Consider the following 25994-nt stretch of genomic DNA (forward strand, 5'->3'; position numbering starts at 1 on the left):
GCAATCTTGTTGTGTAGAGGGTTTGTGGATTGAGTTGGATATACAAACCTGTATGAAAAGCTATCAGGCTGTAGAGTTGTATTTATGTTGGATTTTGGGGTAGAGAAACACCCCGGGACAGAGAACAGGTGGTAGAAAACAATCAGGGAAGGGAGTTGTGCAGAGGGCCCTGGTGGCGGCTCGGACCGGGCGCCAGAGGTGTGAGCTCTGTATGGGGGTTGGGCCTGAGGAGTGAGACCTCAGGGCAGATAAAGAGATAAACCACTTTATGTTTTTTAATATTTACTGCAACAGACATATGGTACAATACTTGATATCAGGACAAATTTAAATGGGTGCTCTTACCTTTAAGGTGTTGGGCAATTAGAAAATCCTAAAGCCTAATTTTACTTGTAAAATGGAGACCCATTAGTTAGCAAAGATTGGCTGAGACCCTCACACGACTCAGACACAGAGGTTGTTCCCTGTCTTTATGGAATTTAGAGTCTACTGTGGTGACTGGTGATGGAGCAGTGAAATGCATAATTTCAAAGTCTTAAAGGAGGAGAGAGGAGGGCATCGAAGTACAGCTTAAGCACATCCCGGGAAGTCGAAGGTGGAGGAGGAAACCAGTTAGACGTCTGGGAGGAGTGCTCCAGGCAAACAGAACAGCTACAGCGCCTAACTTGCTAAGGAAATCAGAGAGGTCAGCAAGGAAGCAACAGGATCCACAGCAGATCCAACGCCAAGCGAGACCTTAGATCCGCTGGCTGCAAAGGGGCTGTAAGAAGCCATCAGGGGATTCGGAGTTGAGGAGTGACCCAATCTGACTTAATAGATCTCTTTGGATGCTGTGTTCAGAGTTTACACCAGAAGGTGGGGGTTGACATAAAGAAGCTGTTGATATGTGGCCCAAAGGATCATGGGGAGACTTTCAGGCCCTGACATTCTAGATTCAGGACATGTAAAATAGGACGAACATATTCAAAAATGGGAAAAGTAGCATTTGGAACTTCCAAGTTTCACAGATCAGCTTCAACAACTACTCCTCTAACACTAATCCAGTCAGAGTTCACCTCCCCATCCCTGTCCTAGTCCTCCTCTACAGATTTCTTAGAAGCAGGACCAGAGGGTCTGGAGAGATGGCTCAGTGGTTAAAGATTATGGCTGTTCTGTCAAAGGACCTGGGTTTGATTCCCGGTCTCCAAATGGATGTTCACAACCGTCTGTAACACCAATTCCACATGACCTACCAAGCTCTTCAACCTCCATGAGCACTGCTTGCACATGGTGCAGACATACATGCAGGCAAAACACCCACAAAAACAAAAAAAGTTTTTTTTCCAGAAAAAAAGAGCAAATGCTAGTTATCTATCTGATCACTTTATGGTAAATTCATTTCTCCATCCTCAGAGAATAGTAGATTTCACAAGAGTTTCAGCAGCAGTCACAAGAGTGCTGATGCAGTCTGTCCAGAGAGTAGGTACTGCCACCAAACCAGACACAACCACCTATCAGATCAGGGGTTCTCAACCTTCCTCATGCTTCAGTCCTTTAATATAGCTCATGTCGTGGTGACCCCCAACCATAAGATTAGTGTTGTCACTTCATAACTGTAATTTTGCTACTGTTATGAATTATACTGTAAATCTCTGTGTTTTCCCATGGTTTTAGGTGATCCCTGTGGAACGGTCATTGATCCCTTAGAGGTCATGCCCCACGGGTTGGACCATTGCAATAGATGGAACACAGAGGAAGGAGTGCAGGGAGAAATTTCAGGGTCCTCCAAGAAGACACCCCAAGCCTAGAGGATTAACCATGATAACCCAGAAAGGTGTGCAATGCAGACCAGAAGCTCTCTGAGTGACAACTGTCTTAGGGTTTTTGCTGCTGCAGTAAAACACCATGAACATATAACTTAGGGAGAAACACTTTAACTTACAACACTCAAGTCACAAGCATTACTGAGAGAAGTCAGGGCAGGAACCTGGAGGCAGGAGCTAACGCAGAGGCGGTGGAGGAGTGCAGCTGTTTCCTCTTGGCTTGCTCAGTTTGCAATGTTTTCTCATTGCATCGACAGCACCATTCATACTGACCTGAGGCCTCCCACGTAAATCACCAATCAAGCAAATGTGCCACAGGCTTGCCCACAGGTCAAACTGGGGGGGGGGGGGGCGTTTTCTCAACTGAGGTTCATTCTATGAGAACTGTAACTTGTGTCAGGTTCACATAAAACCAGCTAGCACAACAATTATTTTTGCCCTTTCAGTCTTTATCTCTTTGTTGTTTTAAAAAAGACAACATTTACATTCAACACATGCTCAAGAATGTAAAAGCAAAAAACACAACAAATAAACCGAACAAGGTTTGGGGTCTCTACGGTATATATGGTTTACACGGCATCCCGCTGGCTAATTTAACTCCTAAAAGTATGACTCACTGTAACGGATTCAGCTCATCTTCACCTGTGGAAAGCCGCTCCTTTGAGCTACCTCACTTTATTATTTAAATAAAACACAAAAATGTGTAGACTAGTAGAGCAAACTGTGTTACCCAGCAAGGAATCTTCAGCAGTGTTTGACCACATCTTAGATACCCCGGGCGTCCTACAGGTTGCCCCTGAGGCCCCCAGGACCCATCTAGCTCGATCGCAGGTCTTTTGTTTTGTTGGAGCCAGGGACTTAGGAATGCCACTGCTGTGGCCAGAGAAATGGTTCCCTGAGCGTCCCAGGAACCAAGCCTGGTTACCTTTACACATGTACAATCGTCCCTTTAGCTGCCTCTAAACTTTTGTCGCCTCCAGAAAGTGAGTGGACTGCCTCAGATACTTGGGGACATGGGGCGGGGAGCAGCGGAGCCGCAGCCGCGAGCGGACACCCAGCATTCCCTCCAGGAGCCCCCATCTAGCCTCCCGGCACCGCGACTATACCCACCCGGTGCGTGTCCCGCCTTCTCCTTCTTCTCTGGAAAATCCACTCTGGCTTCCGCCCCAAGGTGGCCGTTGTCCCAGTCAGGCCAGCCGGGAAAGTGGCGAGGGCGGCGCCACCAAGCGCCCGGAAGGACGGCGGCGGTCCAGCCGGCCGCACCTGTCGCTGCAGCGAAACCCGCCCACGCCGCCCCAGAGCCCCGCGCTCCCGCTTCAGCCTGGCCGCGGGTGGGAGGCGGCTCCGGGGATGTGTGCCCGGGGCGAAAGGCTCTCCCCGCGGGCTCGGCGTCCCATCGCCGCATCGCGGCCCCACTCACCTGCGCGGCCGCCGGAAGAGCACGCGCTGCTGCGGGCACCGAAACTGGGATTGGGCTCCTGGGGCGTGGCCGAGCCACAGCGCCCCGCCTGCCTGGCCAGGAAGCAAGCACAGCATAGGTGCTACCTGCTCCTTTCCAATTTAGAGCATTTGCTCTACTTATGCCTGGACCCAAGACAGACAGTGCACGGTAGGTAATGTTAAAGGATAAGAAAAACAAGATGAAATCCAACATTTTTAATTTTGATATAAATTATGTAAATACTTTCAGAAGTATCTAAAATATTCCACTGTACCACATACCAAAACGGTACCCGAGAAGCTAGATGCAAACTGTAAATAAGGCACAAAGTTTATTTATACTCATAATTGCATCCTAAACTGTTTTATAAATCAAATTTACAACAGCCTATAAAGTCTGTATATTCTGGATTACTCCTTCACATTTTCTGATATTTAGCACAACATTCATACATACTTCACACCGTGACCTGTCCTCCTTAAACCATACACAACACTAAATAAATACTAAGTACTGAGTACTTGAGACATGCTTCACTTCAAAATGACAGGCGTCAGCTGCTGTGACGAATACGATGAGGAACTGAGCAATTAACAATTGCTTGTCCTTCAGAGGCCTGTTAATGCTGTTCCAGTCCCACTGAATAGACTAAAACCGATCTCTCAAGTAGCAGGCTGTTCTCTACGTCTCATCGCTGTCATAGTCCTCTATTATTATGTCTTCCTCCTCCTCCTCTTCTTCCATGTCCACTTTGGAGGAAAAGGGCTGAGGCTGGCTGGCAGGCAGATCACTCCCACTGTTCTGACTCAAGGGAAGAGAGCAGGATTCTGGGTCGGCAGTCTGAGCGGGTTCACCCTGAGCCTCCGGAGCAGGCTGTCCCCCACTGTGCAGGGATTCATCCCCGCTGTCAGGATCTATCAGCCCAAACTCCCGGTCAGTCAGGGCTTCCATTTTCAACCTGTGAAGTTCACAGTGAAGACATCAATGAAAACCAAACAGGAGATTCTTTTAAATTATAGCCTAAGTGGTCTTCCCACTCACACATACATAAAATACAAATAAATGCCCAACTGTCAGTAAATCATTTCTGCTACAGGAGTGTTACTGTCTTCAGCAGAGTTCCTACAGGCTAATCACAGACTGTCCAACTAAATATGTAATATAGTAAAATAGAAGTTAAAGCTGGGCACGGTGCTCACACCTTTAATCCCACACTCAGGAGGAAAGGCAGGCTCTGGACCTGAGTTAGGCCAGCCAAAACTACATAAAGGGTCTGTCTCCAAAAAGAAACTAAAGCAGCCAACTTCGTCCAGGTGTGCTGGTATAGCCTGTCATGTGAACACTTGGGAGGTTATGATATGAGTCTACCCTCAGCTACACAGTGAGACCTTGTCTCAAAACCACAGATCTACCATTACCTTCTTTGTATTTTTAGCACTGTAGTTTATTTGTATTTTATGTCTATGGGTACGTTAGTCAGATGCTCTAGCTTGTTACAAGGAAGTCGTAACTGCCAAGTGTGGACGCTAGGAACCAAACTCAGGTCCTCTGGTCAGTACCCAACCAGTGAGCCATCTCTTCAGCCCCAGTTTCTTTGAAAAAAAAATTTAATTAATTGATTGATTAGTTTTAAGACAGGGTCTATCTACATAGCTGTGTCTGTCCTGTAAAACAGGCTAGCCTTGAGCTCAGAGATCCAAAATCTACACTTTCTGAGTGCTAGAAATAAAGATTTGTGTGCAGTGCTTTGTATTTTGTGGACAGCATTTATTGACTGTATGCTAAACACACTCAGTAGACATTTCAGTACGAGTGTTTTAGAAAATGATCAGCTTACCTCCCAAAGTTTCGCTTCAAAGGAAGTCTTCCAATATCTTGGATAAAAGAAATCTGAGCTGAAAAGACATTTTAACAGTTTTAAAAGCCATCATTTAAAAAATGTATTTTTAATTGACAAACTTAAACTACATATTTATGGTGTACATGACATTTTCATGTGTGTATGTCTACCTTATAGAATAGCTAGACCAAGCTATCTAACATGTATCATACTACCTGGGTTTTGGGAAACACCAGGAGGACTCAGTGCAATGAGGTAAAGAGCCTGCACCAAACCCGATGAACTGAGTACAATCCCCAGAACCCACTACATAGGATCCTTTGATATTCATGTGAAGGTTTGGCACACACACAAGCACATATACACATATACATAAATAAACACGTAATACATGAATAAATAAAAATAACTCATATTTTTCAAATGCATATTAATAGTAGCTACCATGCTGTATAAGACTTTGTTTTATGTTCTCTAACACTTCATTTTCTTGGTCTCTGGTAACCAAAAGTCTACTGTCTATGAATTTTCCTCATCTAAGAGAGATTATGTAGTATTTTATCTTTGTACCCGGACTTACTTCATTTAATGTCTTTAAAGTTCACACGTATTTTTGCAAACAGAAAAATTTTATTTTTCTAAATAAAATATAGGAATGGCCAATAAGCAAGCACCATCATTATCCTTAATTCTGACATCATTAATCCTTAGGGGAAAGCAAACAAATGAGATGCCACCAAACAGCTAATAAAATAGTTACTTTAAATTAGTAAGGCAAGTCTTCAAAAAATTAAGAATCACATATGACCCACAAATTCCACTGAGGAGCATAAAAATAAAAAGGGCAAAAGACAGTTACAGTGTACTTATATATAATAAACAAATAAATTTTAAAAAACATTAAAAAAAAAAAGCTGGTGGTGGCTTCATTCCTTTCCGCTTTGAATCCCAGCACCTGAGAGGCAGAGGCAGGAGAATCTCTGTGAGTTTGAGGACAGCCTGGTCTTGTCTACAGAGGATAGCATGGGCTACACAGAAAAACCCTGTATCCAAAATTAAAAAAAATAAAAGTCTGTGGGCTGGTGAGGTGAGTCAAGTGCCTGCTTACCACACCCAATGACCCGAGCTTGAATCCTGGGGGCCCCATGGTAGAAGGAAAGAGCCAACTCCAGAAAGTTGTCCCTCACATCTCAGAGACACTAAATAAAGTAAAAATATAATTGTACCCGGGTGTGGTGATGTACACCTTTAATTCCCATAGCCCAGGAGGCAGAGACGGGCAGATCTCTTAAAAAAGAAAAAAAAAAAAAAAGAAAAGAAAAAAAAACCCAGAAGGAAGGTAAATCAACTGTCAACCTCTACGGATTAAAACGTAACTGGTAGGTAAGGAGTACTCTGTAGGAAAAGAAACCTGTTACCTTTATTTCGCATTGGAATGGTCAAAAGAGCAAGATATGGCAAGAGCTGAGTCTGAAGACACAAAGCTGGTAGGCAGAAGTCAAAAAACAGTGCTTTTGCTGCCAGGCAATTTTCCCGATACTGTTTAAAAGAAAAAAAAGTAAAAAAATTCAAAAGATGATTATATGCATATACATTTTAATCCCAGCACTCAGGACACAGAGAAAGGTAGATCCTTGAACGTTTGAGACCAGCCTGGTTTACATAACAAGTTATGGGCCAGCCAGACCTACACAGTGAAATCCAGTTTGAAGCAAATGCCAATTCTTACTGTATATAAGTTTATTAATACTTTGGGTCTGGTTAATTTGGGTATGTGATATTTTTATTTATCAGTAAGTTTTTAAATAGTAAAGTTTATAAAACAAAAATTTAAAAAAACCAAACACCCAAGTCAAGCAAAAACAAAAACAAACAAAAGATTATAAATTCATAGTTTATTATGCTACAAGTCTGTAAATTTATGTACCATAAAGATACTTTTTTTAATGCAACCAGGATGGTCTCCAACTTACAATTTTCTTGATTCTACCCTTTGAGTATATAAATATATTTAAAATGTTTATCTAGGACTGGTAAGATATAAAGGTGTTTGTGGTCAAGCCTGTGACCTGAATTCAATCCCAGGGATCCACATAGTGGGAGGAAACTCTAAGTTTGTCTTTTGATCTCTTTATGTTCCTCTCCCCAACACACACATGCACACCCACAAATACAATTTTTTAAAAAGCTGTTTAAATAGTAATTCTTAACTGTTCTACTGTTAATGTTATTATCATTATTATTATCAACATCATGTTACACTGGCAGCAGCCTCATACGTCTGCATCTACCAGATGTTTCACAGTATGGACTCCTTTCTCAATGTCTGATCTATACAATTTGACGTGTTTGATAAAAACACCTATGATGATTATTGCACAGTGGTCAACACTCAGTAAAGTTCTCAGGCTGAGTCTCTATCCCAAGTTATGTGGAACAAACCTCAAGCTCAGCGCCTCATACTGACATTTATATCCTAAGGTTTAATATTTTAATTTATCTAATCTTAGGTTTCTGACATAGGCTCTCTCCATGTACCTCAGGCTGGCCTCATACTTGTAACTATTTTGCCTCAGCTTCTCTGAACAGTGCTAAGATAACAGAAATAAGCTACCACACTGAGCACTATGTTATTTTCATGTTTTTGTTTTGAGATAGGATCTCTCTATGTAGCTCTGGCTATCTCCGAATTCACCATGTAACCCAGTCTGGCCTTGAACTCACATAGGTGTTCAAGCTTCTGCCACTTGAGCTCTGGGATTGAAGGCATAAACCACCATCCCTAGAAAAATCATGGGGCTTAGGAGCTAACTTACTAGCAATGAGTTATATACTGTTCTTACTTGTTAAAAAGATAATAGTACGCTAAGCAAGGTGGCACAGGGTAGGAGGATCAGAAGTTTTAGGAACACTCAGGGACAAGACTCTTAAAAAACAAACAAAAACCCGGCTTTGAGACAAAATACATATATGATAAAGTTAGTGTATAGAGTCTCACTATGTAGTTAGCCCAGGTGGACCTGAACTCATGATCCATTTACCTCGACCAACAGTGCTGAGATTATAGCTCATCTCAATTATAGCTAAATATTATAGCTTATCTCAATCCCCATTGTATTAGCCATTTAATTCTCTCAGGTAATTTCTATAATAATAAAAATACTTACAAAGACCACCCAGCCAAAAGCATTAACCAAGTAGCACAGCTACATATTGCTGTGACCTCTATTCCCTCTACCTCCATATCATCAACCTCATGGCCCTTCACCTACATTATTAAAATAAAGTAACTCAATATCATCATAATTCATTACAACGTTACCTTTTTCTGTATTAGAAACCACTGGGGCTTATGTAAAGGTCGGAAGCTTGATCCTCCTCCTTGGCAGTGAGCGAATCCCCGGGATTTATTGGAATGAATCACACCTCTTGTAGCTACAGATGTACTATATGCCCTGAGTAAAGAGCGTGTCTAGCAAAGGAAAGAAGATGTGGACCACGTGTGAAACACAGTAACTGTTGTTAGTACTGACACATAAATAAGAGCTGCCTGTGTGTATTTTGCATATTTATTTTCCAACATCGTCAAAGGCTGCTACAAAATTATTTAAAACAAATTCAACTGAGACAAATATCAAATGCACTGGATAAACTTCTGAACAGGGCCTTTGGTGGAGTAGGCAAAGTCTTTGGTAGAGTTGGAAGAAACATTTTTAGGGCAACTAGAAAATAATAATAAGGGCTGGAGAGATGGCTCAGTGGTTAAGAGCACTGACTGATATCCCAGAGGTCTTGTGTTCAAATCTCAGCAACCACATGGTGGCTCAAAGCCATGTGGCACCTGATGCCCCCTCTTCTGGTGTGTCTGAAGACAGCTACAGTGTATTCATATATAATAAATAAATCTTTAAAAATAATAATAAATTACTAAACTATTTTTGTCTTTTTGCTTTTTAAAGCAAGGTCTCCTCTAAGTAGGCCAGGCTAGTCTTCACCTTGATAGCTCCTTTCTCACCCTCCTGAGTACCAGAATTACAAGCATGCCCAACCTAAATTAATATTATCTCAACAGCAACTTTATTAAGTGTGATGATATTATTATACTTTAGAAAAATGGTCATTATTCATGTATTTTTACAATTATTTTCCCATTTTTTACTAAAAACTAGTATATATATGTAATAGATTAGGCAAATATAACAAAGTAGGAAAAAAGTAAATAAAGGTGAAAGGTACATAGGTTTTCAACCTACTGCTTTACACCTTATCTACAGATTTAAGATTCTCAAAATAAAGAAGCAATTATGCTTATACATGCTAAAACTGTAAGGTGACGGCTATGCCTATTACTAAGTTGATTACTATGCAATGTGTCCATGAATCTGACACCACACTGCACCTCATACATGAGAAAACGTGGTAATTGTGTTGTAGTAATTATTAAAATGGAGCTTATCCCTTTATTGGCCCCTCGGTTTCACTCAGAGGACGCCGCTCCAGTATGGAGCCGAGCACACATGTTCGGTCCCCACACCACTTGGCACTCCAGGCCACCTCTAAGAACTCAGGCACTGTTCATTCCACCGCCCCTGTTGCTTCTGTCCCTGGTGGGTACAACCGCCCTGGAGTGTTTTTACCCACTTCCCCTTGGCGTGTTGTTGCCAAGCCTTCAACACAAAGATCCCAACTCTGTGGCAGGCTTTATGCGTTCCACCAGTACATCTTCTGAACTCAATCAAGTATTCACATCTAAGAATCACACCAAACTACGTGAACCATGCCCTGAGTTCTTGGAGGTGGCCTGAAGCCTCTGAGATAGAGATCCCCACAGTGCCATTTGACCCCAGGGGAGCAGACCCTAGCGCGAGACGAAGAATAATTACCTTTTAATATTTATTTACTACAACATAATTAAAAAGGTTCTGTGTGACAGCTCACACCTTTAGTCCCAGCACTTCGGAGGCAGAGGCAGTAAGATCTCTGAGTTAAGGCCAGCCTGGTCTACAGAGTGAATTCCAGGACAGCCAAGACTACACAGAGAAACCCTGTCTTAGAAAGAGAAAGAAAAACAAAAACAAAAAACCCAACAACTAAATGAAGGAAAACTGAGAAACTATAAATGTTTTTCTTAACCTAATTATTATTCTGTTTTGATTGCTTTTCTGGCTGTCCTTGACCTCACTGTGTAAATCAGGTTGGCAGTAAACTCAGAGGTCCACCTGCCTCTGCTTTCCAAGAGCTGGGATTAAAGGTGTGCTACCATTGCCTGGCTTTTAACTTTAATTATGATTGCTAATGACATATTTATAACCAGAAAAATACTAATATGCCAGACCAGCGCGTCCATCTGAACTTCTTACAATGATGAGAATGTCTTACAAATGGGCTATGTGCAGGAGGCACTATGTGCAGGAGACACTAGCCACACAAGGCTACCAAGTGCTGCAAAGCAGTTGTGTGACTGAGAAACTGAATTTTAAATTAAAATTAAGTAGCTGTTGTACTGGTCAGAACAGTATTAAGATATTATGAAAATATATAAGAAATTTTGGCACAGGCTCATTAGCACACCTGTTGTTTGAGATTCTAGGGGTAGGAATGGTAAAAGGATCACTTCAGTCCTAGAGTTCAAGCCCAACCCAAGCAACATATTTCAAAAACCTAAAAGGTATGGGAGAACAGCTCAGCAGGAGAAAGCACTTGTCAAGTGAGCTTAATAACTTCAGTTTGACCCCTGAAATCCACATAAAAGTAGAAAGAGATCAGCTGAACAGAGTTGTCCTTTGACATCTACCTGCTGCTATGTTAATTAGAAATTAAACACAGATCACTGGTTTTAGTCCAGAGGAATCAAGCACAGGGTGTTGTGTATCCTAAGCATGTGCTTTAACATTGGGCCACACTTCCAGCCAATGCACATTTTATAGTAATTTTAAAAACTTTGTTTTAATTTTCAATGACTGCAAATTTTCTACAGGTCTGGAGAGAAAGCTCAGCACTTATGGGCACTTGCTGCTTTTCTTCCAGAGGATCTGAGTTTGACTAACAACAACCCAGGTCAGGCAGTTCAGAAGTGTCTATAACTCCAGTGTACACATACACACATGCAGACACACCAATACATAGTAAAAATTAAATCTTTTAAAAATGTCTTGAGTATATGTTAATTTTAAAATTAGAAAATAGAGGCTGGAGATTTGGCTCAGTGGTTGAGAGCATGTGCTGCGCATGTAGAAGAACCAGGTTTGATCCTAACATCCAATATTCTCTTCTGACCTCATGGTTTACATATACGCAGTCATGCACATTAAACAAACAAACGAATAAGATTAGGGGCTGGAGAGATGGCTCAGCAGTTAAGAGCACTGACTGCTCTTCTAAAAGTCTTGAGTTCAATGTCCAGCAACCACGCAACCACATGGTAGCTCACAACCATCTGTAATGGGATCTGATATTCTCTTCTGCTGTGTCTGAAGACAGCTACTTATATACATAAAATAAACAAATCTTTAAAACACAAAACCAAAAAAAGATTAGAAAAGAACATCAGAAAAAATTAGTGCTCTATATCATTCAAAAAAATCAGATACCCTGAGATTTTATTACAAACACTAGCTTGAATAATTAAATGAGAAGAGTCACAAAATATGTAAAATAGGGTAAAGTCCAACATTTTCCTGAAGAAATACAAACATAGAAAAATACTTAAGTCAAATGGTCTTACACTCCAGTCACCACCGAGGACATCTGCAAAACTCAGAAGCTCACTGGCTCTCACAAGATCATCTACTTCAGCGAAGAAATCTACGTAGTTTTGGTGAAGGTATAAATTAAAAAAGTCTCCTGGCATGTGTGACATTTCGACTATTTCCTATAAAAAGAGGTATACATAAATTGTGCTGCGAATACAGTGAGCAGATATTTATACACATATACAATACATACTCAGCAAAGTCCAAAGCATTAGTAAATTACCTCAGGCTGAACAAGTAAAGTATCCCGGTCATGCTCTGACAAGTGAGCAGGCAAGCGAGGTGAGTCTAATTCTGCTAACGGTGCTCCTATAAAAGAATATCTGGGATTATTAATCTTTATAATTATAGCACTCTCATATGCTGGTTTTCAATACTTTAGGTATATTTATGTCCAAATACTAAGGAAGCTATTAAAACATCAAAACAAGTGAGTACTTTATACTACAACCAAAGACAAAATTCAGAATTCTGAATTTTGGATTATATCTTTTCTAAATTTAAAATCTGACGGGCCTCAAACTATTTCCCATTTCATCTGTCAGTTGTATTTACTGTCTGGGAAGATGCTGCTCTCCCTTCAGAAGCAGGAAAGCCCCCAACAGTGCAGGAATAGTGAAAGCGAGGTATGAGGTGAGAATGGACAGTGAGGCTGGAAGGTGAGCAGTCCCACAGGCAGATGAGCATTTTTAGCACCACCTAAGTAGACACTTCACTTTCCTTACATTGGCATTTCCATTTTGAATGCTGAGTCTTTTCTGACAGAATCATATATATATTTACTAAGTCTCGGATTTACTGAAAGGAGGGAAAGGCAGTTGGAACAAGTAACACTGACGGCAAATGAGCACAGTGAACATCTATGGTTATCAGGACAGCAACTTAGTGAAGAGGAGCAAAAGAAACCTGAAACTACTTGGCACCTGTCCTAAGACCCAGTGTTTGCCCAAGTATTACAATAGCTTCGGGCTATCAACTCTTACCACCATCCTAATGTTGTGACCCTTTAATATACTTCATGTTGTGGTGACTTCAACTATAAAATTATTTCATTGCTACTTTATAACTATAATTCTTCTGTTATAAATCATAATATAAATATATGATATACAGGAAATCTGATAGGTGACCCCTGTGAAAGGGTCATTTGACCCTCCAAAGAGCTCACAAGTGATGGGCTGAAAACTGCTGGTCTATGAGCCGGAGAGGTGGCTCAGAGGTTAAGAGCACTAACTGCTCTTCCAGAGGTCCTGAGTTCAATTCTCAACAACCACACGATGCCTCACAACCATCTGTAATGAGATCTGATGCCCTCTTCTGGTGTGTCTGAAGACAGTGACAGTGTAGTCATATACATTAAATAAATCTTAAAAAAAAAGAAAAGAAAAGAAAAGAAAACTGCTGTTCTAGATGAACTGTTATCTTCAAGAAACTATAATTTACAGACATGGATATGGCTTATAGTAGTGGCTTTATGTTTTTTCTTTTAAAGTTCAGTTTATTTATTTTTATTTATATGAGTACACTGTAACTGTCTTCATACACACCAGAAAAGGACATCAGATCTCATTACAGATGGTTGAGAGCCACCACCATGTGCTGGGAATTGAACTTAGGACCTCCAGAAGAACAACTGGTGCTCTTAACCGCTAAACCATCTCTCCGGCCTGTGGTTTTATGTTTAATCCAGTCAGAAATGCTCCATATAAGTAAAAACATTCTCCTGCTATATCTTAGCACTGGCTATGCAGAATCTGGTGGGGCTCCTAGCTCCTTATAACATAACAAAGTACAAGGCATTTCAAACAATAGTATCTTGTTTCTGTAGTAAGAGTTATAAACATCAAAGATAAAACTGCCGAAAAGTTTCTTACTTTTGCAGTACAGAATTTTCCCCAAAGCTCTGAAGAGAAAAAGAGAAACATCTTTTCCACCAATAGCTTGAATCTCTTGATTTTCCAAAGTACTATTGTGTTTCTTTTTTTGCTTTGATTTTGATATCACATCTGATTTCAGAGACATTCTTTTCTTCTTTGACCATGAACTGTTCTCTCCTAAATAATATAATTTAAAAAAATTAAAGTAAGAATATTTCAAATACTTATACTAAGTATTCCAACCAAAACCTTTTTCTACCAAGCAGTAACTTAATGTGACATTAGTGAAGAGTCCTCACTGTTGCTGACTACTCAGATGTAATAAAATGTCGCTGGGCAGTGGTGGTGCACGCCTTTGATCCCAGGCAGATCACTGAGTTCGAGGCCAGCCTGGTCTGTAGAATGCTTGTCAACACAGCCAGGGCCAAAAGAGAAAACAAACAAGAAAAGTGATGAAATGCCATTATTCAAAATAGAAGCTGGAGAAATGGTTCAGCAGTTAAGATCACTGGCTGCTCTTCCAGAGGATCCAGGCTTGATTTCTGGCACTCACAGGACAGGTCACATAGGTAACTCTAGATCCAGGAAATATGATGCCTTCTTCTGGCATCTGTGGGTACATGTGGTACACAGACATACATGCAGGCAAAACCACCCATATACGTAAAATATGAATTTTTGAAATAACACTGAAAAGTAGAATAAACTATGTAGTAATCTCCAACACCATAAAAATAGTATCTCATGGCATCACAAATTTCCAGACAGAATAACATAGTAATGTTATCGCCTTGTTTTTAACAGTTATGTGCAAGGCACTGTTTGTGATGGCTGCTACACGGTTACTACTTCTATTCTTACAGGCAGGAATTCTATGGATGTAGGAGACAATTACTACAGGTAAAGAGCTGAGATGGGCCAGTGAGATAGCTCAGCAGGTAAAAGTGCCAGAGATGACATAGATGTGCCAACATATATATATATATATATATATATATATATATATATATATATATATATATGTAAGAGTAATAAAAATAAGTGATTTTTATAAATTTTCTCTTCTTCTCTTAAACTTTCTGAGTTCAGAACAATAATGTGTTTATGAGTCAGGACTCCAAATTGTCTCACTTTAGATTTCCATCCCCTACTTCCTGTACTGAATCTAAGCACTTATATCTGTAGAGAAATAACAGCATACAGACTGCTTTTAGAGTACCACTGTTTTATGGTTAACACACACAAATAGACTTGTTACACCTGTGAATAAGAACACCAGGATTTCAGATGAATTGAGTGATCAACAAATAAGTTTTTTTCCTCAAGATCAGTTCTTCAATGTAAACAATTGGTTAAATGCTTACTGGTAAGTACTATGCAGTATTGCTTTACTATGTTAAGAGTAGGGATCCTTTTGTATCTAATGGAGGAAATACATGTAAAAGGCAAGATGAAAGCACAGAAAGATATAATCATTCACATGTACAAGCTAAGTCTTTCCTTAGCCATGTTACAAATAATTAAGAAAATTCAAGTACCAAACCAGTATGTAAATGAATCATGTATTGTCTCAAGTGGGTTTTTAAACAAATATGTCTGTGCCTCTATGTGTGTGTTGGGGGGTTGGGGGGAAGGGGTGCATGTGCATGTCACCATCAGCACGTGGAAGGTGTGCTATAACCACCTATAGCCCCAGTTCCAGGATCTAGGTTCCACAGGAACCAGCACTCAAGTGCACAAACCCATACAGAGAGATATACACATAATAAAATTACCTACTCTGTAGAGTTGGCCAGGCTGGAGATTGAGGCAAAAAAGAAAAAGAGAAAAAATTACAAGGTAAAACCAAGCCAGAAAGTTCTCCAGACCTATTCCATACACACAGACACACAGATGTCAAAGATGATTTGTTTCCCAGGATGGCTAGCAGAAGATTTTATTTCCTTACTTACTTATTTATTTTTGGCACAGGGTCTCTCTACATATCCCTGGCTGTCTTGAAACTTTTGAGGTGACTATTCTGGCCAGGAACTCAAGAGATCCACCTGCCTATGGCTCCTGAGTGCTGGAACCACAGGCATGAGACACCAGAAGATCTTATCAGTACTTGGTGAAATGTGAAACTTAAAAGTTATGAATTGTTTTACTTCTAGAATATTCTATAAAAACTTTCAGACAGTGCTGACTGCAAGCAGTTAAGCCATAGATTAGGAGGGACTACTTCATGTCTAGTTTGGGCTGTCAATAGACAGTTCAGTGGCAAAATACCTGTCCACCATATGGAAGATCCTGGGCTTGATCCCTAAGCATTCCATAAAAAAGGTTAATTTGACTTATTTTATGACTGTTAAAGAGAAAGTCACCTATTAATGCTCTATAAATGTGTCTTCTCTAGGTAGTTACCTTTTGAAGAAGAAAACTGAAGGCTGTTTATTGCACTTCTGATATCACCAGAACATCCTTGACAGAGCAACTCCAAACAAGTTTTATTAGGAACAACAACTTTTTCTCCATTCTAAAGGATGAAAGTAAATTTTAGAAAACTGTTTTGTTAAAACACAAATATCAACACACAAACTAAAACCCACTAAAATTATACATAAAATTTAATATATATAAACTAGATTTTTTTTCAAAATTGAGTGTCTTAAAACCTTCCACAGCTCAGGTATGGTAGAACTGACTGTAGTCACCAGCTTATGGAAAGCTGGGAAAAAGAATCCTAAATTCTAATCTAGGGTTACCTAGGGTGATCCTTTATCAAAAACAAACAAACAACAACAACAACAACAACAAAAACCTCAATGTTAAAAACCTGTCTGTCTATGAATGATGTGTCAACGACTTAGCATAAGGTATAATTCTAAGATCATTAAATACTGTTTACCTTTGTAATTAGACTAGCTAAATTTAAGTTTCTATTTTCTTTCTTATTCTATGTAAATGCACATATACAAGCAAGGCCATCTCACACATGTTTAAGACCAATGTTTATATTGTAAGGATATGTATGCAAGTTCACACATATAATTATATTCCATCGACTTAGCATACTATTTGTATTGTGAGACTAATTATCTGCCTCTATCTCTTCATAAAGTCCTTAGTTCACTGACAAAATATATTCAGGTTGACTATTCACAGTCCATCCCACATCAAATTTTATGAAAATTATCACAGAAAAATAGAACTGTACTATAATCCTTTCCATTTACATATTTACTTTATCTTTATTAACCAAAAGTGCTTCAAAAATTATTTTTCAAAGTGTTATTTTTTTAATTTGATGTGTCTGTATGCACATGTGTGCTTAGTGCTCTCAGCAATCATCAGAAGATGGCATCAAATCTTTGAAACTAGAATTACTGTTGAGAGCTTTCATGTAGGTGCTAGGAACTGAATTCAGATCTTCTGAAAAAGCAGCCAGTGCTCTTAAACACTAAGACATTTCTTCAGCCCTCAGAAATTCCTTATAAAAGTTATCTTCCCATACCAAACAAATAACATATAGTGAGTATCTTTCCAGACATTTTGTTTGCATGTGTCTATAAATATATTCAATGTCTCTAAGTGTATGCAGACATTCAGATTTAATGTGGTAGGATGGATCAGTATATAAAGAGACTTGCTGCCAAGCCTGATGACCTCAGTTACACCCCTAGGAGCCACATGGTGGAAGAAGAGAGTTAACTCCTGCAAGTTGTCCTCTGATCTCCATATGTGTCCTCTGGCACACCCACGCTTTTCATACACAAATACAAACAAAGTAGACAAAAATGTAATAACACTTTAAATAGTGTCATTGATATCTTTTAACAAATATTTTCCCCAATAAGGAAAAATTGTACTAATGTCATTAATGTTTTGTATACAACTTTTAGCTTTTTGGCAGGGCTGGGGACTGAAACCAGAGCCTTTCACAAGCTAGGCAAAGATTACAGCATGCAGCTACATACTCTGACTGCTTCCAACTTTTCACACAGACAGACACACACACATACACAATGCTAAGACGCTTATTTCTATAACAGTAGAGTGTCCTCTGAAGTGTAATCCATCAAACCATTTCCCCAAGTTACATGACATATAAACTGTGCTTTCCATAGCTACAAATGAAGTCTTAAATTACACTCACCTTACTAGCTTCTACAGTCACAATTCGATTAAGAAATTTCATCATAATTGTTGGTGCCACCGGATTGAAACTGTAGGAACAAAAGATGCTTAAATGATTAATTTAAAAATAGTCTGTAAACATTAAAAGCAAATTTCTTAGCCAGGCAGTGTGGTGCATGCCTTTAATTTTAGTGCCTGGAGGCAGAGGCAAGTAGATCTGTGAGTTTGAGGCCAATCTGGTTATAGTGAGATCTAGAACAGCTGGGCTACACAGAAAAACCCCGTCTCAGAAAACAACAAAAATAAACAATTTCTTACCTAATGTTTGAAACAGAACACTCTTCTTGAATGTTTTTGGGAAAGAGTAACCGCTGATTATTATCCCCACTTACACTGTCAGAGACTACAAATACAAGAGGACACCGACCAATCTGCACATACTTCCTAAAATAACAAGATAATGTTGAAATTCAAGCAATTTAGCATGATCATGCTAGGCAAATATTGTACCAGTTACAACCCCACCCCTAGTTTGGGGTTTTAGAACACTGGATTCACTGACACCTACCTCAGAATTTCATGTAAAGCATTAGAGTCTCGATAAAACTGATTGGGTAAATCCTGTGGAACATATGGGACAAATATTAGCTCAGTGATATTTTATTGCATATTTAAACTTATATATTTGTCAAGTAAAAACTATTCAATGTTTCTTGATCAGAATTTTCAGAGAAATTAAAGAAAATTTATAGTCACCGAGGAAGTTAACTTTGTACATATTTCCTTTGCTTTTTCTATATAAATGGCATTATAGCTGAAACTATGTTAACATGGCTACTCTACTTTACCCATGCTACTGTATTTATGCTCACTCAAAAAGTCTTCAGGTCTCTACTATTAAAAGACTACTATTAACGTATCTCATAATTGTTCACACAACAGCTCTAGCAAAATTTTAAAAGTCCTTACTTCAACCAGAATTATCTTCTTATCAGTTGTCATATCATCTCCAAGCATCTGTAGCTTGCTATACTTGGTGGCTCTTAACAGAAAGTCATTGAAGACTGATGTCTGAGATTGGTATGGAACTGCAGAGAAGTTTGATTCTGAAAAGAAATATATTTATCACTTTATTTTCAAATCATATACATTAATATTTTACATATATACAAATTCACTTATATGATACAACTTACAATACTGAAGACTATCTTAAAATTATTTGAAGTGGTTTTAATATAAAATAAAATCATTTCAAAGACTAGTATAATGGATAATTTTTATATTTTAATATAAAATATCATTTCAAAGATTAGTATTATAATGGATAATAGTAATTTTTCTATGCCAATGAAAGTAACATGTAGTTAATTTACTTGGGAGGCAGAGTCAGGTGAGTTTGAGGCCAGCCTGGTTTATGGAGCAAATTCCAGAGGAAAAAAAGTAGCTGTTGGGCTGGAGCAATGGCTCAGCAGTAAAGAGCACTTGCTGATGCTCTTTGAGAGGACCTAAAAATAAAGATAAAAGTAAAACCCATTCTTAAGAAAAAGGAGGGCTAGAGAGATAGATGGCTCAATGGTTAAGAGCACTGACTGTTCTTCCAGAGGTCCTGAGTTCAAATCCCAGCAACCACGTGGTGGCTCATGACCATTTGTAATGGAATCTGATACCCTCTTCTGGTGGGTCTGAAGACAGCTACAGTGTATTCATATACATTAAATAAATAAATCTTTAAAAAAAAAAAAAAAGAAAAGAAAGAAAAGAGCTATTAATTGCTTTGGTCACTCTAGAACATAGAAACATCAAACAGGAACCAAGATACATGTTTCCTTCCTGCTGGCTAGCTTGCTTAATAACGCCGAAAGTTACTATGCAGGGTACTGTGGGAGAACTATCTTCAAATCTTACTCAGTTATGGACACCATGTGCTATACCATTCAGGAAAAAAGTATTCAGTAGTGTAATAGTGGTGAGTCTGTTGTAGGGGCACTAACTGCTTCATAGTTGGATTTATGGTCTGCTGCACAGAAAAAAAATACAAGTAATTCAAAATATTACTTATTTATTATAATAATACAAAGCGATATAAACCTAGGCAAAAGCCCATTGCTGGGGAAAGTCATAGCCCACAGTGGAGAAGCCACAGCTATTGTTTTGCTAAGGGGCTATGATATGTCCATCAAATAATATTCTAAATAATTGTGTTTATACCCACAAATGAATAGAGCCACAGAGTCTCATGCCTGGTTAGAGTGATTAAGAGGGATTCTGGAATGTACAGCTATAAATACAATATTCTTATCACCCTCTCCAAGGTTCAGGGAACATCATGGAAGATGGAAGGAGGGAATGGAGGTGGAATGCTATCTTCAGATTAGGATATCACTTCTGAATTTTTGTCTTGCTTTATGAGACACGTTTCTCTACACGGCCCTGGTTGTCCTGGAATTATCAAGCTGGCCTCAAACTGAAAAAGATCCTCCTGCCTCTGCTTCCTGAGTCCTGTAATTAAAGGTGTACCTAGCCACAGCTAGCTTCACTACTGGGATTAAAATTCTTGTTTGGGTTCTGTTTAGTTTTTAGAGACAGGTCTCACTATGTAGCCCTACTTGGCCTGTAACTAACTGTATAAACCAAGCTGGCCTTGAACTCACTGAAGTCTCCAGCCTCTGCCTCAGTAATTAAAGGTATGTGTCAGCAACTTGACTGATCCCAGAGAATTTGAGGAGTAGTGAACATTAAAATAAAAACTGTCCTTCTACATAGCTCCTTTCTATTGTAAGCATCTTAGGAGCTTTGGCCACCCTCAGTTTAGACACCCACAGCATCAGTAAGGAATGAAAGCTAAGATGACAGTGTTAAAATATATAAGCCTATGTATAAAGCTATATGTAAAAGTTTGAATTTCTTACTACCATTTTTAAAATTATATTATTATATATATTATATATACTTATATAATAATTATATATATTATATATACTTATATAATAATTATATATATTATTATATATAAGTACACTGTCGCTGTCTTCAGACACACCAGAAGAGGGCATTAGATTCCATTACAGATGGTTGTGAGCCACCATATGGTTGCTGGGATTTGAACTCAGGACCTCTGGAAGAGAAGTCAGTGTTCTTAACCGCTAAGCCATCTCTCCAGTAACCATTATAATCATTTTTTTAATGTTTAAAGCTCCCTCCAAAGACTCTGTGCCTTGTGTTTCTGATTTGTTCTTGGTTTGTTTGTTTGTTTTGGGGGTGGTTATGTTAATATTTGAGGCAGGATTTTACTATGTAGCTGTAGTTGCTCTGAACAATTTAGACTGGTCTGGCCTGGAGCTCAGATACCTGTCTCCTTCCTCAGTGCTAGTATAAAGTCATTCTACCATGTTCTGAAGTGATTTTATTCTAACAAGTATTTAATGGTGTAAGCTACTTTACTGAGAAGTAAGGCTTCGTTTATACTGAAACTGAGGACCTTACAGTGTAACTCTCCCATAAATAATGAAACCTGAGACCCAGTTAATCTAGTGTGGTGCCACAGGCCTATAATCCTGGTACTTGGGAGGTGGAAACAGAAGGATCACGAGTTTGGGACAACACTAAGTACGTAAGTCTCAAAACAGCAAACACTGGCCAGATGAGATAACTCAGAACCTACAGTAGAAGAACAGACCTGCCTTTCATGTTAGCCACAGCACGCTATGTTGTCTATATACATGTGTACACACATACACACAGACACATAATCAACCACTCAACAAATAAAAAGAGAGTTCAAGTTTAGCTTTCTAAGACTCCCATTCGCCTCTCTATCTGGGCGTCTTTCCCTTTCTCGCCAAGTTGACCAGTGCGGAAGGAAATGTGCTCTCATCACTTGGATCATTAAGGAAAGCTTTCCTTGTGTCCTCCAGCATCGGTGAAGCAAACCTTACCGAAATGAAGCAACTCCTTGTAATCATCTTTTTGGAAGTCTGGTAAAATGGGATTAACCCATTCTTGTACTTGAATCCCAAGCTCCTTTGACAGTATTTTTATAGTAGTTGTCTTTCCACATCCTGGAGGACCTGTTATTAATAAAATAGACCCACCCTAAAACCAAATACAAACATTAATGAAAAACAATTATTAGAATGATACACAATTTTCAAATTTTTTGTACTTATTATTTCTACAAAGGTCTATTAAATATATAAATAAATTTCGAAACTAAACTTTATAAGAATCGAGAAGATTGTTTTCTTCTGAAAACTCCTCAAGTCCTATATTGTATATTCCTCAAAGACAACTTAATAATTAAATTAAAACAATTAAACTTTAGCTAAACAAAAGGCACAAGATTTAAAACAAAATTCTTAAAAAGTTATTTCAATTAATAAAATTCACCTGTAGGAGCTGGAGATACAGCTCCATCAGAAAAATGCTTGCTGCATAAGCATGAACCTAAGTGAGATTCCTGGCTCTTATGGGCTGGAGCTGGTGTGAAACTTACTGGCAGAATGCCTGGTTAGACAGTACAAGACCCTGATTCTACTACCCTCCTCATCCAAAACCCTGCAAGAGCAGAACAAAATGATTCAAGGGCTGACAAAAGTATTCTGACAGGAGGCTTTACAGATATATACTCCTGTATTTTTAACAGGGTAACAGGTGGTATTTTCTAACTGAGCAACTTTACAAAGCATAGCTAGTGTGAATAACAAGAACTGATTAATTCAAACAGATCAATTAGACTAAAAAGGAAGCTGTGTGTGGGAGACACATGTTTTTCTCGTGAAATGTTGGGGTCTATTCTCTAAAACATAAGCAGAACCACATTACAAAACTTTTGTTTCCAGTAAGAGAATCAGAAAGTTAATTTCTCACCAGAATCTCAAAGCTGAATACCACTTCATCATCTAATTGTAACACAGCTTTACCATTTTCCCCCTTCGGTTTGGTGGAGACATAGCCTCACTATGGTCCTGGCTGGCCTCAGAGACCTGAGATTAAAGGTCTGTGCCACCATGCCTGGTTGCTTTACCATATTTTGAAGTAAAGATAGCATGAAAAATTAAAATTTAGTGAGTTGGTGGTGGTACCCACCTTTAATGCCAACACACAGGAGACAAAGGCAAGGTTTCTGAGTTCAAGGCCAACCTGGTCTACAGAGCCAAGACACCCAGGGCTAACCAGTAAAACCCTGACTTAACCCCCACCCCTCAAAAAAAAAATTCCCACAGAGAAGGAAGAATTAAAATCAGAAATTTGGGGATAATTATAGCAAGATTTTTTTCCCCCAATATTTTAAGTGTCATATGTCTATGTGCCCACAGAGGCCAGAAGATCCCCTGGAACTGGAGTTAACAGCAGTTTGTCAAGTGCTTGATTTGAGTGCTAGCAACCACAACCAAACTTAAGTCTTCTGAAAGAGTAACAAATGCAATTAAACACTAAACAATCTCTTTCCAGGCCCTTGTCAAAAATTTAAGGTAATTTAAGTTTAATCATAATAAATCTAGAAATTTCCAAGTGATTTTTTTTTAAAGAATGTCTTGCAATTACTAGTGTCATTGAAACTTTTATCAAATACATGCACAAGGCCTTGGGTTCAATACCCAACACTATCATAAAAATGAATAAAATACTTCTCATACTTATAAATGTATATACGTGCCCAATTTTACCCATCTAATAGAATAATAACAATAATATTTATGTAAGTTTAAGCTATAATAGGGGTATTAAGGGTGCACTGTAGGGCTTGAGAGATGGCTCAGTGGTCAAAAGCACAAAAGCTTTTCTAGAGAACCTGGGTTCAATTCCCAACACACACATGGAAGCTCACTGCTGTCTATAACCTCAGGATCCGAAAACCTCACACTGACATATATGCAGGCAAAACACCAATGCACATGAAGTAAAATTAAATAAACAAAACTATATATATATATATATATATATATATATATATAGAGAGAGAGAGAGAGAGAGAGAGAGAGAGAGAGAGTGTGTGTGTGTGTGTGTACTTTAGCCAGCTATGGAGGCATACACCTTCAATCGAGCTAACCTAATCTTAACCCTAACCCAAAACCCTTGGAAGGCAGAGGCAGGCTGATTTCTGAGTTTGAGGTCAGCCATGCCTATAAACAAGTTTCAGGATGGTCAAGGCTACATAGAGAAGTCCTATCTCAAAAAAAGAAAAAAACAAAAACAAAAAAGGGGGGGGGGGAATGCACTCTAGTAATAAGAGAGTCCGGAGTGAGAAGATAAAGCAGACTCTGACCAATCTAAACTATTAACTGTGGTTAGGAAGATGACCAAAACCAAACCTTAAAAGCCTTTGAAATAAGAGGTACATCAGAGCCAGGATTGGTTGCTCTTACCTATAATCCCAACAGCTAGAAGGTTGAGTTGGAAGAACAGCTGTGAGTTCAAGGCCAGTCTGAATTACATACACAGCTCCAGGCCAGCACAGGCTACGAGGTGAGACCATGCCTCAAACTTTAAAATGGGGGCAGGTTGTCTCTAGGACCAAGCCCTTGTACAGTACCACAAGCAAGAATAAGGAGAATCTGTTCCTTTCTAAACAACTAAAACATCAACCTTTTCACTTTGAAGTTGAAAATTAAAAGGAAGCCCTAATGTAAAAAATGATGCGACCTGTTAAAGACAGGTCAATGGAAGCTCATCAATATTAACTTACAAATGTACCACTTAGTGGGAAATATGAATAGGGCACAGGGTATAGGAATCTTTGAGATGTGCTATGAACTTACAATGTCTTTATAAGTCTATTTAAAAACTTAAAGGTGGGCTGGAGAGATGTCTCCATGGTTAAAAGCACTGAATTATCTTCCAGGGGACCTGGGTTCCATTCTCATTAACTACATGGTGGGTGACAACTGTCTACAACCCCAGTTCCTGAGGACTGATGCCTCCTCTAGCCTCTTTGGCTACCCTAGCACACATATAATGTACACATATGCAATCAGGCAAAACACTAATGCACATAAAATAAAAATAAATCTTTATTTGAAAAATTAAAGGGTAAGACTTTTAAATCTATCCTGATTTTCCAATGGGAACTATATTTTAAAGTAAGTAGACAGCCTTAACTAGTGATAGCAGACTTTTATAGAAAGCCATCTGCTAATAATTATAAAAATAAAATATTTTGAAAGTAGCCATTTTATAATCCAAATTAGTGATTCAGGAACAGTCTGAAAATGTACTCTAAAACATATATGATCACTGCTGCAGGATATTTGATCACACTGTGAGCCCTGAGATTATGTTATTTACTGGGAAAACCTGTTTCTAACTGTGGTGTAGCTCAGCCCTATCTTTAATCCAAGAGCTTTCTGATGATTGTAAACAGAATTACATAGGTCAAGAGGCAAGCAACCAGTTGCCAGGGAATGAACACAGGAAAAAATCATGGAAAGCGGAAGGAAGTCAGGAAGACAGATAACACAGATGCACAGAAAGTAAGAGGAGGGACATTCAGTTTGAGGGTTTTTGAGACAGCCTAGAGAGCTTCCTTTTCCTTTTGCGGTGTCAGATGAGGGAAAAGTCAGCGGGTGCTTTCTCTGCTTTCCTGAGTTAGCAGGCTTTCACTCAAGCATCTGGCTCCTGAGTCTTTACTGGTTAAATTGAACAACTGAGACTGTGTTAAAAACAACAGATTACTGAGGAACTGAGCATTCAGATGCCACCAAAGCTTCTCCCCAAAGTCTATGTGAAAGCTGAGAGGAAGACAGTCTATAATGAATGTGTCAGACTATTTTCCCTACTGCAGTGACCAAAGTAGATATCAAACACAGCAGGAGAAGCTTGGTGCTAGGATCATGGCTGCAGAACATGTACTGAGGAACTGAGATTCACGAGCCCAGGAATTCGAACCTCTCTGGGGAATGCAATGAAATCCCAACTCCAGCAACAACAAAGCTGTGAGGATGTAGCTCAGTGGTAGAGTACCTACCTGGCTGATTAAGACAATGGTTGACCCTAGCATGGCAAAGAAAAACCAAAGAGCAAACAAAAAAGTAGAACCATTTACTTTCTAATACATTATAATCTACAACATCCATCATGGCACAGACTCATAACAATCTAATAAAGCCTATACATCTAGCTACTCAGGAGGCTGAAGTGAGAATATTTAAGCCTAGGAGTTTGAGT

The 25994-nt window shown here is 39.0% G+C and overlaps 1 protein-coding gene across 2 annotated transcripts in view; it reads right to left on the reverse strand.

Annotated features, from left to right (window-relative positions):
- Positions 1 to 3515: 3515 nt before the first annotated feature.
- RAD17 (RAD17 checkpoint clamp loader component) overlaps positions 3516 to 25994 on the reverse strand; it is a 30262-nt gene continuing 7783 nt past the window's right edge. For both annotated transcript variants that reach the window (XM_080925798.1, XM_080925797.1), the window contains exons 5-17: positions 21767 to 21923; positions 18798 to 18934; positions 18397 to 18449; positions 18147 to 18272; positions 17848 to 17917; positions 16116 to 16227; positions 13710 to 13889; positions 12059 to 12144; positions 11808 to 11954; positions 8406 to 8555; positions 6502 to 6622; positions 5081 to 5138; positions 3516 to 4201 (exon numbers count right to left, since the gene is read on the reverse strand). In XM_080925798.1, the coding sequence (XP_080781924.1) occupies positions 3925 to 4201; positions 5081 to 5138; positions 6502 to 6622; positions 8406 to 8555; positions 11808 to 11954; positions 12059 to 12144; positions 13710 to 13889; positions 16116 to 16227; positions 17848 to 17917; positions 18147 to 18272; positions 18397 to 18449; positions 18798 to 18934; positions 21767 to 21923 (1674 nt within the window). In that variant the 3' untranslated portion in view covers positions 3516 to 3924. The remainder of the gene's footprint in view (positions 4202 to 5080; positions 5139 to 6501; positions 6623 to 8405; positions 8556 to 11807; positions 11955 to 12058; positions 12145 to 13709; positions 13890 to 16115; positions 16228 to 17847; positions 17918 to 18146; positions 18273 to 18396; positions 18450 to 18797; positions 18935 to 21766; positions 21924 to 25994) is intronic.

Source organism: Micromys minutus (assembly GCF_963924665.1).
Source record: "Micromys minutus genome assembly, chromosome: 11".
Taxonomy (NCBI): domain Eukaryota; kingdom Metazoa; phylum Chordata; class Mammalia; order Rodentia; family Muridae; genus Micromys; species Micromys minutus.